This window comes from Limulus polyphemus, unplaced genomic scaffold (assembly GCF_000517525.1).
Source record: "Limulus polyphemus unplaced genomic scaffold, Limulus_polyphemus-2.1.2 Scaffold198, whole genome shotgun sequence".
Lineage (NCBI taxonomy): Eukaryota > Metazoa > Arthropoda > Merostomata > Xiphosura > Limulidae > Limulus > Limulus polyphemus.
In genome coordinates, this window is record NW_013665808.1 from 92,776 (window position 1) to 107,441 (window position 14,666).

General features: G+C 36.1%; 1 protein-coding gene across 1 annotated transcript in view; it reads left to right on the plus strand.

Moving 5' to 3' along the window:
• LOC106478299 (hormone receptor 4-like) overlaps positions 1–14,666 on the plus strand; it is a 144,860-nt gene that overhangs the window by 88,286 nt on the left and 41,908 nt on the right. Inside the window, exon 2 of the mRNA XM_013938829.2 lies at positions 11,479–12,889. Coding sequence (XP_013794283.1) covers positions 11,484–12,889 — 1,406 coding nt within the window. The 5' untranslated portion in view covers positions 11,479–11,483. The remainder of the gene's footprint in view (positions 1–11,478; positions 12,890–14,666) is intronic.

Consider the following 14,666-nt stretch of genomic DNA (forward strand, 5'->3'; position numbering starts at 1 on the left):
GTACACATAGATTGACGAAATAGCTTTAAGATGGTTGTATCAGTTTATAAATAGAATTACACAGAGATTGACAAAATAGCTTTGAGATGGTTGTATCTGTTTATAACTAGAATTACACATAGATTGACGAAATAGATTTGCGAGTTTGCTTGTTTATTTTGTTTTAGAGCATAGCCACATTGGGCTACCGGTTGTTTCCGAGGGAACCGGATTTTAGCGTTGTAAGTCGATAAACTTACCGCTGTCCCATAGCGGGGGAATAAGCTTTACACTTCCATCAACGGTATTGTCTTCTAAGAATTGAATTAGAACGTCTTAATTGGAGTGATAAGGGTTCATTACAGAAAATTTATGCTCCCGATAAAGGCGTAAAACCAAAAGTTGAGCAAATAGAAAACTTTGAAAGGTTCTCTGGAGTTCACGGTCGTTTCACTTCTTCATAATTAGCCCTTTATTTCACTTCAGACTGTATAACTGCTATGACGCAACGTTTGGCATTAGTGCCGGTAGTGAAATCGATCCCATTTTACCCGATAGATAGTTGCCAACAAGCCAAATATGTCGGCGTGATGTGTAAGACGCAGTAGAGGTTAATGTCCTCACATCGACATTCATGTGATGTAACTTACTTGAATAAATCACAATCGGATGAAAGTTGAAAACGTTCTTACAGGTATAACTTAATACAATTAATATTTTATAAATAATTTACTGATATCAAAGTTACAATTCACTTTTATATCGAAAGAATATTTAACCTGGTTTACTTAGTGAGAAAAAGAGTTGTTGGTTAATTAGCGTACAGCCACACAATGAATTATCTGTGCTCTGTCTACCGCGAGTAACAAAACTCCGGATTTTAGCATTGTAAGTCCTTATATTTACCAGTGACCCACCGAGGAACCGAGAGAAAAAAAAATTATAAAAGGTTAAAATATTGAATCAAGATTTATATTAACCGCTCTATCTGGGTATAGAACGAATAACATCAGTCGAGTTTTTGTTAATATCCTTATTTTCAATTAAATGACATCCATCAAATCATTTGTTTGTTTGTTTGAAGTTAAGTACAAAACTGCACAAGGGGGGCTATCTGTGCTTTGCCCACTACGGGTATCGAAACTCGTTTTCTGGTGTTGTAAGTCCGCAGACATACCGCTGTGCCATTGGGGGAAACATCAAATGAAGAAGAAACAGTTATTGGTGTAGAAAGTGTTAATTTCTATATTTTGTTTTCAAGAAATATTTACGTGGAGGAGGGGAAGAAACTCCCCATACACAAAGCTTATTCAAGCTCCAGTTGAATTACGGAAAGCAAAATTCGTACTGTACATATTGCTGTTGTTGTTGAAAGATAATAAATTATGTGTAAAAATTAAAATAAAATAAAAAATGGAACAAAAATTACACTGAATGACTGGCCACTTTATTAGGACCATCCAGCTCTCATATTTGTAGAATATTCTGTTTATTTGCACATGCTAAATAAGTTGATGATGTGATATGTCTGGTTATTACTTTAACCCTATGAAAGTAGTACCACCTAACGAAGAACTCTTTACAGAGGTGGAAAGATTGTGGGTCAATAAAACCTCGATGTAATACTTTAGACTATACGTTTTCTTTTTCCATCAGAGCTAACTTTTCGTTTTGTAATAACCAAAAATATAACTACCATTTTCTACCGGAGAAAACCAACAGAATGGAGAAATGGAGACTTACAGAGAAAATCAACAAAGAGTTTGTTTGTTTCGAAATTTCGCCAAAGCTATACTGCGCTAGCCGCTCCTTAATTTTAAAACTGATAGATTAGAGGGAAAGTAGCTAGTCAGTAGCATCCACCGCCAACTCTTTGGCAATTTTAATCGTATAGTTGGATTTTACGCCAATCTTATAACCTGAACTCGGCTCTAAAGTACGGAGTGCGATTTTGTGGCAACGGGACACGAACCATGGGTCTTGAGATCTATATTCCTGAACGCTAACCACTAGGCCGTGACTAGCCACCAACAAAAAAGTAACAAAGAGATCGCTGGACAATGGCAAGATCCATTTTCAGTGTCACAAGGTCACGTTGGAATGGTCAAGATGCAAAAGGTCGAGTGAGTTTTACTTGGCTTGACGGATTTTATTTAGAAACTTATTGGTAACGTACCATGTTTGTCAAACTTAATAATGTTCAAACAGACTTCCAAAACGAGTTACAAACAGATACAAATAAAGAAAAAAATTAGGGTCTTCTCAATAGTATGTCCTTGAATTGGGTACCTCCTAGCAGTATGTGTTTGAACAAAATTTGATTAACATTTATTGTAAAAAATTGAATTTGAAGTAATCGTTGATGTGTTTATACTATTACAAGGTGTACCATCCTCAGACTGGTCCTAAAATTATAGACAATAACCACACACAGTTTGATAGTTTTTTACTTACTTTACTGTTAAGCACAAAGCTACACAATGGGCTATCTGTCATCCGTTACCGCGGGTAGCAAAACCCGATTTGTAGCGTTATAGGCCCTCAAGTTTACGCTGAGCTACTGGGAGACTCAAAAATACACATTAAACTGAAACAAGAGTAATTCATACATGCTTTATTTTGATTTGTTAATTAAATGTTAAAATCATTATGAGGATTGCGCTTTCGTCTAGAAAACATAACTGGTAATCAATTACTCTTCGTGAGATTATTCGTAAGCATAAATTAAGGGAACACGGTTAAAGACGTCAACATTATTATTTCAGCCACCAGGGGCCAATTTTATGGGAGTTTGTAACATAATGTCAAAGCACCAGAGACGCGAAAAGACAAAATGTTTAATATTCGACTCACCATTAAAAGAGATGAATTTTAAAACGACATTCGTTTCGCCTTCCAAGTTATCATATAAATTCTGCACGATAAAAAAACTCCCTATCTTGAAGGAGAGCTAAGATTTCGCAAAATATAAAGAAGTAAAACCAAAGTATGGACATTGTTTCTAAATTACTCATGAGCAGCAGTAGTCTGAACAATACACATAGAAATATACCCTCACAAAGGCAAACACACGGAACTAAATGTTCGTGTTTTCCATTTGACCACAGACTGACATTCGCAATTGAATACTTATGGTTTTTATCCACTTTACCTGGAAAGAAGACATCCGAGGTTTGAGAGAGCTGACACTGTTTATGAAACAAGAAACAGGATAGTGCAGATTGCTGTATAGAATTAGATATCCTACTACATATATATTGAAAGAGGAATGAGGATATGTTTACCAGAAATCCATCCAGAAATAATAGAGGTTATAGCTGATATCAAGAACAACAGAACATACACTTTCTGAAAATCCTAAGTTTTTTTTTTTAGGCATGATGTTACTTTAAAGGTGTGATATATTATAGCAAACCTTCTTAGCAGAAGCTCACCCCCCCCCAGAACATTTCTTTTCGTGATTGAGGTCCCCCACCTAATGAATGTATAGATACTCAGTATCTTAATTGTATTGTATATTTATTAAGGCCCAGCTCCCACCGACATTTTCCTTCAGCTCCTTCTCCACGAAGTTTGCGACCCCTTGTTTAGAAATGTCTGTGTTAAAGGATAGTTGTGGAGTAACTTAATATTCACAGCTTTATCTGTTATTATTTCTCCGTTTTCAAGGAAACAATAAAATTCACTTACATCTTGAAAATGTATGCCAATAATTTGTTGATTCCTATTTTGTTTTTTTCCACAGTTATAAAACCACCAATGATTTAAAAGTTGTCTTATCAGTTTATATTACTGGAATAGGACACACACATAGTATTGTAATTGCTAAAAATAAGTTTATTATATAGTATCGTAAGTTGCCACCGTGCCCTTTATATTTTCCCACACAAACTAACATCAATTGTTTAGCTTGATAAGGCTCAAAATCAGCATGATTTTGAGGCACAGAGCTCACAAATACATTTTTATCAGATGTAATGATGCACAAAAACATCAATAGTTCACATTGTGTGTGCTCTTCCATGCTTTAATGTGTGGACATATTAGAACAGTTGAAATAAATGTGTTCCGCGTATGTTTTCGTACACTTCTACCAAAAGTGCAAGTTATATGGTTTTCCCACAGCCTGTACGATTATAACAAAATGTATTTTGTGTCCATCAGGACAGCCTGGACGTGCACAATATATATATATATATTGACAACATGCATGATTTTTCAGTCTGATAGGCTCATGTAGCTCAGTAATATCGTTTAAAGCTATGATTATATCACTCGCAAGTACTGGCATTATCCGGCAGAGGCATCATTTTTTGGGGAGTCGACCTTCTCAAGCTCAGGGGGGCAAATAGCAGTTTGTGTGAGGTATTTCTAGTGAGGCAGGATTAACATATACATGTTCGCAAATTTTGCCACAACGTAGGGTTCCCAGATGAATTATAGTCCACGCAAGATCAGCTTTTTTTACCTCCCCCCCCCCAAGCCTTTTGTAAGTTGACGATGGTGAATTTGACAATTTTCATTCCTGAACGACACTTCATGAAAGGCGTGGGTTAAAACGTCCACGTGAGATCCATATTTACACGTATTTCACAATAATATGGGTACGCGTACGTATGATACCAGTAATAACGCAAAGTGGAAACAAATAGCAGAAGAAGAAAATAATATTTATCAAAATTGCAATAAAAAAAATTTGTTTTTTCGTAATAAAGTTTTTTCATTTTGTGTTATTACTCGTGCTATTATTACCGTTTCACAAATTTTAACGATAAACAACACCAAAGTCTAAAAGTTTCGTATGGTCCCTTTTAAACCGTAGACTGTCATTACAGTTGTTATCATTTGTGTTCCGTATTGGATAGTTCAATGGTGGACGGAGACAGAGTTCAGGATCTTTTGCTCTTCTCGCTTCGTTCGCACTCTTGAAGTGGTTAATTAAGCGCTCTTATTCATTGTTATATTACCGTTATACGATAAATTACGTTTTTTGGTTCCTTTATAGTACGTAATTCACAGGAGTGGTTTGTCCAAAATTATTGTCTTTGAAATATTGATACTTATATATGAATACTGCTTTGTAATAGTATTTTTGTGCGCGTGTTATGGTTTAGAGAATTTTGGAATATAACGAGATTGGCCAGGTGACCATTTGGCGAAAAAGGTTTTTGTGTCGAAAGCAGAGTAATTTGAACGCTATTTATGTAAACTACTCACAATATCAGCACTAGATCTAGAAGCATGTTTCCTGTATGTGTACATAAACATACACTTTTGTCTGCTTAAGACATTTTTCAAGCAAGAAAAATCTAGTTTGAAAAAACGTGCTTTTTTTTTGTGGCAGTGTGTATGTCCCACCCTACATGACCCTAAAACAGCCGTTTTATTATTAGGTCAAACTATTTATTCTACGATCCTCAAGGTCTTTGCATGGAATTTGGGCTATACATTGACCTTGTGATCGGTGGGATTTAAGATCATTTGAAGAGTACACCCCTCTGTATTTTTTTTTCTCGAGAACGTTCAGATATTTTTTTTCCTTTGTCAACATAATAATGGTTACTTTTTTTATCCTGTAAGCGAAGCTCTCTCCCACAACGTTTTGCCTACCTCTGTACTTTTGTTTCTCCGCACCACCGAGGTCAATGACCGATCACATCTCACAACTTATTTGCAGCTGCTGCTTGTGGCATTATACTATGGGAAGCATCCACCCTAGTAGTTCTAACGCTTTCATCTGGACTGATATATTTGTCAACCTCCTATAAAACAAGGCTTGGAAATAATTGTAAGGAAGAATGTTCATATTCAAATTAACTGAATCGTAGTGAATCAAAATACCCCTCCGCTAGAACCTCATCAAATTACGCGGAAGACAACGACTCTGATACGTTCATGCAGGACAGACAGGTTTCCCAGTGAGATGTATGTGAAGTTTTTATAAAGATCTGCTGATATCATGATGAATAACAGCATCCTTGGATTTTTTAATCTGGCACGAAACGTTCGACAATTCTGTTGTTATTAAAGGTAAGGATTTGATTTGATACTTTTGTGGGTCTGGGCTGTTGGAGCAGTTGTTTGTATCTGTTGCAGAACAAATAATTCGCTAATTAAACATCTTTTTGTTACATCTCTTCGCTTGATACTCAGTTATTTTTATTACATCTCTTCGCTTGAGACCCAGTTATTTTTGTTACATCTCTTCACTTGATACCCAGTATTTTTATTACAACTCTTCGCTTGATACCCAGTATTTTTGTTACATCTCTTCGCTTGATACCCTGTATTTTTATTACATCTCTTCGCTTGATACCCAGTATTTTTATTACATATCTTCGCTTGATACCCAGTATTTTCATTACATATCTTCGCTTGATACCCTGTATTTTTATTACATCTCTTCGCTTGATACCCAGTATTTTTATTACATCTCTTCGCTTGATACCCAGTATTTTTATTACATATCTTCGCTTGATACCCAGTATTTTCGTTACATCTCTTCGCTTGATACCCAGTATTTTTGTTACATCTCTTCGCTTGATACCCAGTATTTTTGTTACATCTCTTCGCTTGATACCGAATATTTTTTGTTTAGACGTATCATTTTCGAAGTATTGTTTTAATGGAGAGAACAACAACAAAAATGGAGAGCCTGTTTCTTAATAAATTGTCAAACAACGATTTATAAGCATAATAAAGTGATTTATATTTTGGGGGAACATACTACATATTTCAACAAAACAATGTTCTATCGAAACATGTAGTATGTGCACCTAAAAATAAATCACCGTATCGTTGTTTGACAACCTATTATTACAGTAGTATAATGTGCTTCATTACTCAAGCCTGTTTCTTATGAGTGTTACATGAAAACTGTTCTTCTGTATTTGTTATAGTTAAACGTACGTAATAATCACTGAGTCATGTTGAAAGTTAAGTAAAGTTTATCTACCGTTCTATACGAGTGGAATGTAACAACTTATGTAATGCGTATTATTATGACTAAGAGTGAATGTTAAAGACCTTGTTTTTTTTATTTACTTGAACACTTTGACCTTCAACAAACTGATTTACCACCCAGATCAAAGTTCGTTTCTTACTTAAGTTGAGATATTGGCTAATCGCCAGTGCGTGCACTAGAGGAATGTTTTTTTTTTTAAATATATTTATTACAATGACATATTTTGGTAAAAGATAAAAAAAAAAATAAAGAAATTATAGGACAGTAACAAAGTCGTTTAATAAGTATACATATGTACCTGTTACGGTTGTTTCATACACTTAGATATGTATGTTTTATTTACTAAACTTTCTGGACAATCTAAAATGATCGTATCAAATAAGATCGGCGCTGGTAGTGAGTGATGTATTTTACCACAGATCCAAAGTATCGGGCGTTAGGTTTGTGTTACTCATTGTTACCTGTTTGAACCGCCTTCTCATTCAACGACCCAGCTTTTGGATGATAGTCGTTGCATGAAATCTGGCCCACTGCTCCACTGCCTGTAGCAGAACCGGTTTGGCCGGTCCGTAGTCGCGCACGACAACTCTTCAAAATGTTTCCGTGTTGTTAGTCCTGTTTTCTACCGGCCTAATAATAATAATAAAAGTAACAGTTTCCTTCTACAAGAAGGAATATGACTGAAACTGGTTGAGGGGTGCAGTAGTCTTACAGTGACCTGATTTTCAGAACAAAACCTGTTGTGTGTTAATCGTAGAAAGTTGTGAGAGTTTCAGGTCATCACCACATGAAATCATTATTTCATAACTTACGTGCTGCCCTCTGTCGATTTCACTGCCTTGCCCTTGCTTGGTAAATTTTGACAGTTATTATTTTGACAAGGTCAATGCCCTTAGTGGGACTTATGTGATAAGTGAAGGAAATTGTAGATTTGCAAGACGTTAAGTCATGAAGATCCAACTTAAATTTCCACTAGAACTTTTTTCATGTAGTTATCATTGCGCGATATTTAATTCTAATCCTTGAATTGCTTACCTTCGCTAGCAACATATTCATAGGAAAACCTTTCGCAATTAGCTTGTCATATGTCAACAGACTGGTGGTCTTCAGCCCAGGTATAGAGTTCCGTGACAAAGTACACCATTGGCTGGTGAGCCTTGTTCTTCCGTTTCAACACCCTATGGGTCATTGAACTTTGTGTGAGTAATACAGCAAGCAGTGACAAAACCCACGTTAGGCAGCTCGCACTCTAGTGGATCTAGATGAACGGGTTCAGATAGCGAAAGTTAAACGTAACTATATTAGGTTAGTAGGATATTTTCCCCCAATGTTGTTTTTGTTTTCTTTATTTCTACTAATAATTTAATGAATTTACCAGAGAATTTTATCACCACACTTTATTCCCTGTCACGTGACATACACAACCTTCGCGCATCATAGATTAAGCAGCTAGCAGACTCGCTCGCGGTCATTGCCCTCATGATGTAACAACTCTCTTTCTGTCAGCTTTACATTTATAGTGTGCCGACAGATGTCACTGTATTTCATGTTTAAAACGTTGACAGAATAATTGTTTATTCAAATTTTCTATAAGTAATTGATAATGAAGCACCTTAATTATAGCGTGGACATGTATATCTACATTACATAATTAACTCACTACAGACCTAACAGTCAAATAAAAGTACAAAAACGGTACGTGTATGATACAATGAGCCATAAGCAACACGCAAATACACACACACACACGTATACACAAAAGAAAACATTAATGCAAATAACATTATCTAAAGTGTCATAAATTTTAAATGGCGAGAATTTAGTTTAGGGTAATGTCGGGATGAGAAAAAGCGAGAAATTCGAATCTGGTACGAGATGCTACTTTAGCTTCTACCCGGAAGCGCGCAGCTACAGAAGGTAATTGAACTCATCGGCCCAGTTTTGCGTAGTGAAAGAGTTTTGTTGAATGGCATGAGTAGCTCCAGCCTCTTGAGCGGTATCAGTTTTTTGACGTAGTATTTCAGCTGAAAAGAAAACGATTACACCCCCCTCTCGTGCTCTCTTCGTACAGTTGTTTTCGTATTAAATGAATATAACTTTTTAGCTAAGACGAAATAGCTAGCGCTTCAGTGTATAAACACTACTAGAAATTATAAACAGTAGGGTTTTAAAAATAGTATCATTCGTTATATTTTTAGCACTTAAGTATCTCAGTAGATCTTCATATATATGTATATATATATTTATATATATAATATAAGCGCAGTCATTATGTGGTAAATAGTTGTGCTTTAACCTTTCTTTATATAAAATTAACTATGGTGTAAGACTCGTCTCTGAACTTTTGAATAATACGTGATAAATACTGCCTAAAATTTATACAAATTGTTTCATAAACGGATGTAGATATGCCATTTTTTTATGAGTCTCGTGGTCACGACGACGGTTTGTATTGGGACACTTTAGATGTTGATGCATCATCAGTGATTTTTGGATAGAGTTACATGATGATGGATAAGGCATTAAATGGCATAAACATATATGTTGTTAATCTCGATTTCTTCATGCATTTTTTAAATTAATGGTAATACTAAATATCTATTGATAATTTAGCAATAAAAAGCAGATGGCGCTTTGATTCGTCCCTAGAGAATCTTCGTAAAAAAGCAAAATCAAGAAGGGCCTCTACTAGCGTTGAATCTTCCAGTGCTTTTAGTTTAATAGACTTATTTTAACTAAATCAATTTGTTTAGTTTGTAGTTAACACATATACACTCATAACAGCTATAAAGAACCAAATTTACCTACAAACAAAGTCATACTCACAACAAAATTCGGGACAATCAAAGTTACTTTTAATTGTTGTCGAGAGCTTATGTTTATGATTAAGCACACATAACATATATTCTTTTTGTCTGTTGACTTACATTGTAAAAGTTGATCCCCTACATACATGTCCCCCCCCCCATGAAAATATTTCTGTGAGCGCCCATGATTATGAAATAAACATGATCATGCTTATTTACTTTAAAAAAGAATAAAGGTCAGTGGGTGTTAAAACGGCTTTTGATAGTATGATTCGGTGGATAAAATATCGAAAAATTTGTCAAATCTCACTGTTGCATCATAAGTGAGGCATTTTAAAAAAAAGTGGACTTAAAAAAAACTCACTTGTAAAGGTAAAGGACGTAATACATTGGTATCTATCTATCTACATATATATCAGTTTCCGAACATAATATGTATTCATTCAATACTCTGTGGTTTTATTCTTATATTTAAGTAAGACTATGTTATGGCCAGGCTAGGCATAGTGGTTATCTTCTTTGGACTATGAATTCGAGGGTTCATGGTTTGCGTCTCGTTTCTGCAAAACGTATTCATTCTTCGTGGCCGTAGATACGTGATAAAAGTGACACTCATATTCCACTATTCGTCAAAGTAAAGTCGCTTGAGAGTTGGCGATGGTTACTGTTTACAGGTTGCTTTCCCTTTATCAGTTCCAAACTAGAGATGTATATACGCTATGTAGCTTTATACGAAATTTCTAAAACAAACAAACACATTGAAAAACAAACACAAACGAGTTAACTGTTGCCGTAACAATCAAATGTACTAAAACAGACGCGCATAGTCAAGGCAAACAACCTTGAAGGTATTTAAAGTTGTTTTGATGTTAATTTCGTAATAATAACATAAAGCACTTCTTAGAAGACAACAATATTCATTGTTCTGTAAATATGCTAATAATACGAAGGTTTTATTGTGAATTATAGTGTACAAAAAATTTATAATTGATTAGTTGTTGGCACATTACTTTTAAAAATATAAACAACGAATGAAATCATGGCGAGCTTTATTGAAATTCCGTTTTTTTTTACTCAGTAAGGACATCCTGTTGGAACGTCATATGAAAAAAAACATAATATTGCTTTAGATAAAAATTGCAAAGTATTAAACACTATTACTCCTTTATTTTCAATTTTATCGGTATTAAAAAGCTTCGATAATTTCTGTTTTATCTTCTTGGATAAATCGCCTTATTCTATCTTTAAAATGATTTGTTGGTAATGATCTCCTTCCCTGCTATTCAAGGGCTGAAATCAATATATACGCAAAGTGTCAGTTTTTTTTTTTTCATTTCGAAATATAGAAATAGTGCAGTTCCAGTTTGCAAAATATTTTGTCAACACTTCGCAATACCTATCAAAGATAAGCTGTAGAAATTGGTTTCTTTATTCAAAGATAAATGGTTTAAGTTAAGACATTTTGTCAGACGTATCATCCATGTTCTTAAGATATTATAGATTTGTGGACGGTTTCTCTAGAATACACACGCACACATATATATACACTCATATAAGTGATGTATATGAACCAAAACACAAAAAGCTATTTTAATATCTTTGACCTATTTTCATAGTTAGTAAATGAGATAGTTACTTTTACGTGTTTGTTCAATAATGACTTCGGATTGAAGAACTAATTACGCAAAAGTGTTTTGCATGGTAACTGAAAGTATTTTTATTTCTCAGGAAGCATGTTTCCGCTTCTCCTGGAGTGGATGCGTAAGATGAGCTTGTTCCACGACATCAAACTGAAGCGTCGTAAAGTAGATTCAAGATGCAGCAGTGACGGTGAAATAAATCCTGATCCTAGCAACTCTTCATCCGACAGTGCAGCCACTCTCGAGCCTGTCTTGAAGGACGGAGAACTGAGCCACCTTACCAGTGATTTCTCTTTAGGATCAGATGAAGGAGTTGAAACGTCGTCGATTACCCATTCCGAAGGTCTTGACAGAAAGTCTCCTATTGAACAACCTGACACAAGTATGCTGGAAAATAAAGAACAAGAGTCCATGAAAGAATCACCAACGCAAAGTTCACACTCCTCCATCCAACGAACGATCAGTTCTGAGATGGATGGAGCAAGAGAAACGTCGACAACTAGTGCCCAACGAACACAAGGCACTAATATTTTCGGTTGTGGAGGAGTTGATGATAGAACAATAGAAAGTACTGAATTTCAACGTGAAGGACAAAGAGAATCTGTGATGGAACGGGGTTTAGATTTAAGCACACCAATAAGACAAAGAGGATTCATGGAAGAGCTTCCTCACCTGAATCCTCATCTATGGGCACCATCTAGTGCCCAAGCCTACAGGCATCATTTTATTGCCAATGAGGAGCAGCCTCAGGAAGAACAGCATGGCTTATCTTTGTTAAGAGTAGCGTCGCAGTACAAAATGCCATTACTAATGGGAGATATTCCAGGCTCTGGTCCCGGCAAAACAATGATCTGGACTGGTCAGAGTCCATCTCAGGGGCTTCAAGAATGTCAATCTGACCACACAGACCCTACGGGCACGTTAAGTAGCGAAACTGATTTAAGTCATCGGCATAGCGTGTCTATTATGGAAAGGACAGGGTTTTTAGGTGGTCCATTTTCCTCACGATCCCAACCACTTTCCGTGTACACTTCGACACCTACATCTTCCATAACTTCCAGTGTGACATCTATTGGCCAATTCGGGATTAGTACTGGTTCAAATAATGAGTTTCCTATTAAAGGGAGCTATCCTTCTTCCACTCTTCATTACGGGGCAAATGTGCAAAGGATACAGTTTACATCAGCATCAACTCATACTCCAAGGGAGGATCAGCTCCCTCAGTTTCGTAGTCGGAGCAGCAGCTTAGTAAGCACTAGCACAGCATCTTGGCAACCAGAACCACCAGGCCCTCCGTCTCCTACACAATTACCAGACTCTCAGGCTTTAAATCTTAGTGTATCATATAACCGCAAAGAGGAGTCTACTACCATGGCAGCGACTCCATCTACATCTCGTGGTCCTGAAGGCGAGGAGGAGGAAGAGGATAACCCAATGGTGTGTATGATTTGTGAGGATAAAGCCACGGGTCTTCACTATGGCATTATAACTTGTGAAGGGTAAGTTTAATATGTGAGTTTTAAATAGCTCACAAAATTGAGTTTACTATTCTTGTATTTAGTATAATTAATTCGAAAAAGTATAGCAATTCTTACACTGGGTGTTGCATATGTATGTTGAAGTCCAAGAACGACTGCTTGACTGTATTTGAATTAATTTTTAAAAGTAAAAATACTCAGAACTTAACTTTTTGTTCTTATGTATATTTCAAATCACGTTTTTACTTTACACACATTTAATGTTTTGCTAAAATGAAAGCAACCATATGTTCATCATTTACATTTTGATTTGAAATATTATGCAAATGTTTCGATGATTGTTTTTTTCTCTGGAGGACAATGTTTCTCATAGTTTTCAAAATCCCCCCCCCAAAGGATTTTTACTTAAACTTTGTAAATTTGGAAGATTACGTAAGGGGGGAGGCTTCTCAAACTGGAGGATTAGATAAGGAGGTCAAACTATATTAGTTTAGAGGATTATGTTAGGAGGATGTATCAAATTATCTAAGTTGGGAGGAAGGATTATGCTAAAAGGATGTATCAAATTATGTTAGTTTGAGGATTATGTTAGGAGGATGTCTCAAACTGAGGAACTTTGGAGGGTTAGGTAAGGAGGCTTTCTGAAGCCATGTAACATTGGAGGATTATATAAGGGTATTATTAAAATGTTTTAAGTTAGGAATATTATGAAAAGAGGATTTCTCGCACTGTTGTATGTATAGGATGTTATATCAAGAGGATTTTTTCAAAGTGTTTAAGGTTGCAAGAGTACGTAAGAAAGATTTCTCGCACTGCGTCAGTTTGGGGGCTTTTTTTGGACGTTGATTCTAGATATTAATATTGTTACGTCTCCGTTTGTTAATTAACTTTCCGTAACGCGTTCCGACGAAACTTTAGCGACACAAGTTCTTTACTTAATAAAACTGGTTTATTCTTTCCGAATACAACTTTACGATACACTTATTTTCAACAATCGCGCTGAACACAAACGCTATATCAACGAACGTCAATAATACTTCTGACTGCAGTTCAATTACTCACTATCTTCACACACACATTACATTATTCTCCCGTCACGTTGTCACCCTCTTTTATATACCAGACTACCCTATATCAAGCAAATACTAGAGCATTCGCCAAGGCACGGGATAGTTCTAGAAACGTGGCGTCACACTAGTCATGTGACTCGCTGACGCAACACTGCCCCCTCCTTAATATTGTTCGTCCCGAACAATAACCACATATAATAAACCAATAGCAATAACTTAATTAAAATGTACAGAATTACAAACACAAAATTACAATTCAACAAAGTCTCTTAATTTTACGGGACGTATCTTCTTCCGTACTGGTCTCCGTCTCGTTGGCTTCTGCTTCACGTGGGGTTCATCTACTTCATCAGGAAATGTCCTGTCATCGGTAACAGTCACATCAGTGGTAGTAACTTCATCAAGAGCTTCATCATTTCCCTTCTCAAAACTGAGTAGAGTTTCTTCTTCGACGGTGGCTTCTTCAGGTGTCACGTCTTCAGCAGCGTCATTTGTTCTGTGGTCCACTTCGTCCCAACTGAAATGTCCTGGACTGTGATAACGCCAAAGCCTGTTGGCATGCACCACTTTTGGTTTACCTCGCCGACCACATTTTACCCGGAAAGTCGCGTCTAAGAAACGATCCACTATGTCATATGGGCCTTCCCATGAAGAAGACAACTTAGGAGACTTCCCTTTGGTCTTCCTGGGATTATACAACCTCACCTTGTCATAAAGCTGGGGTATGG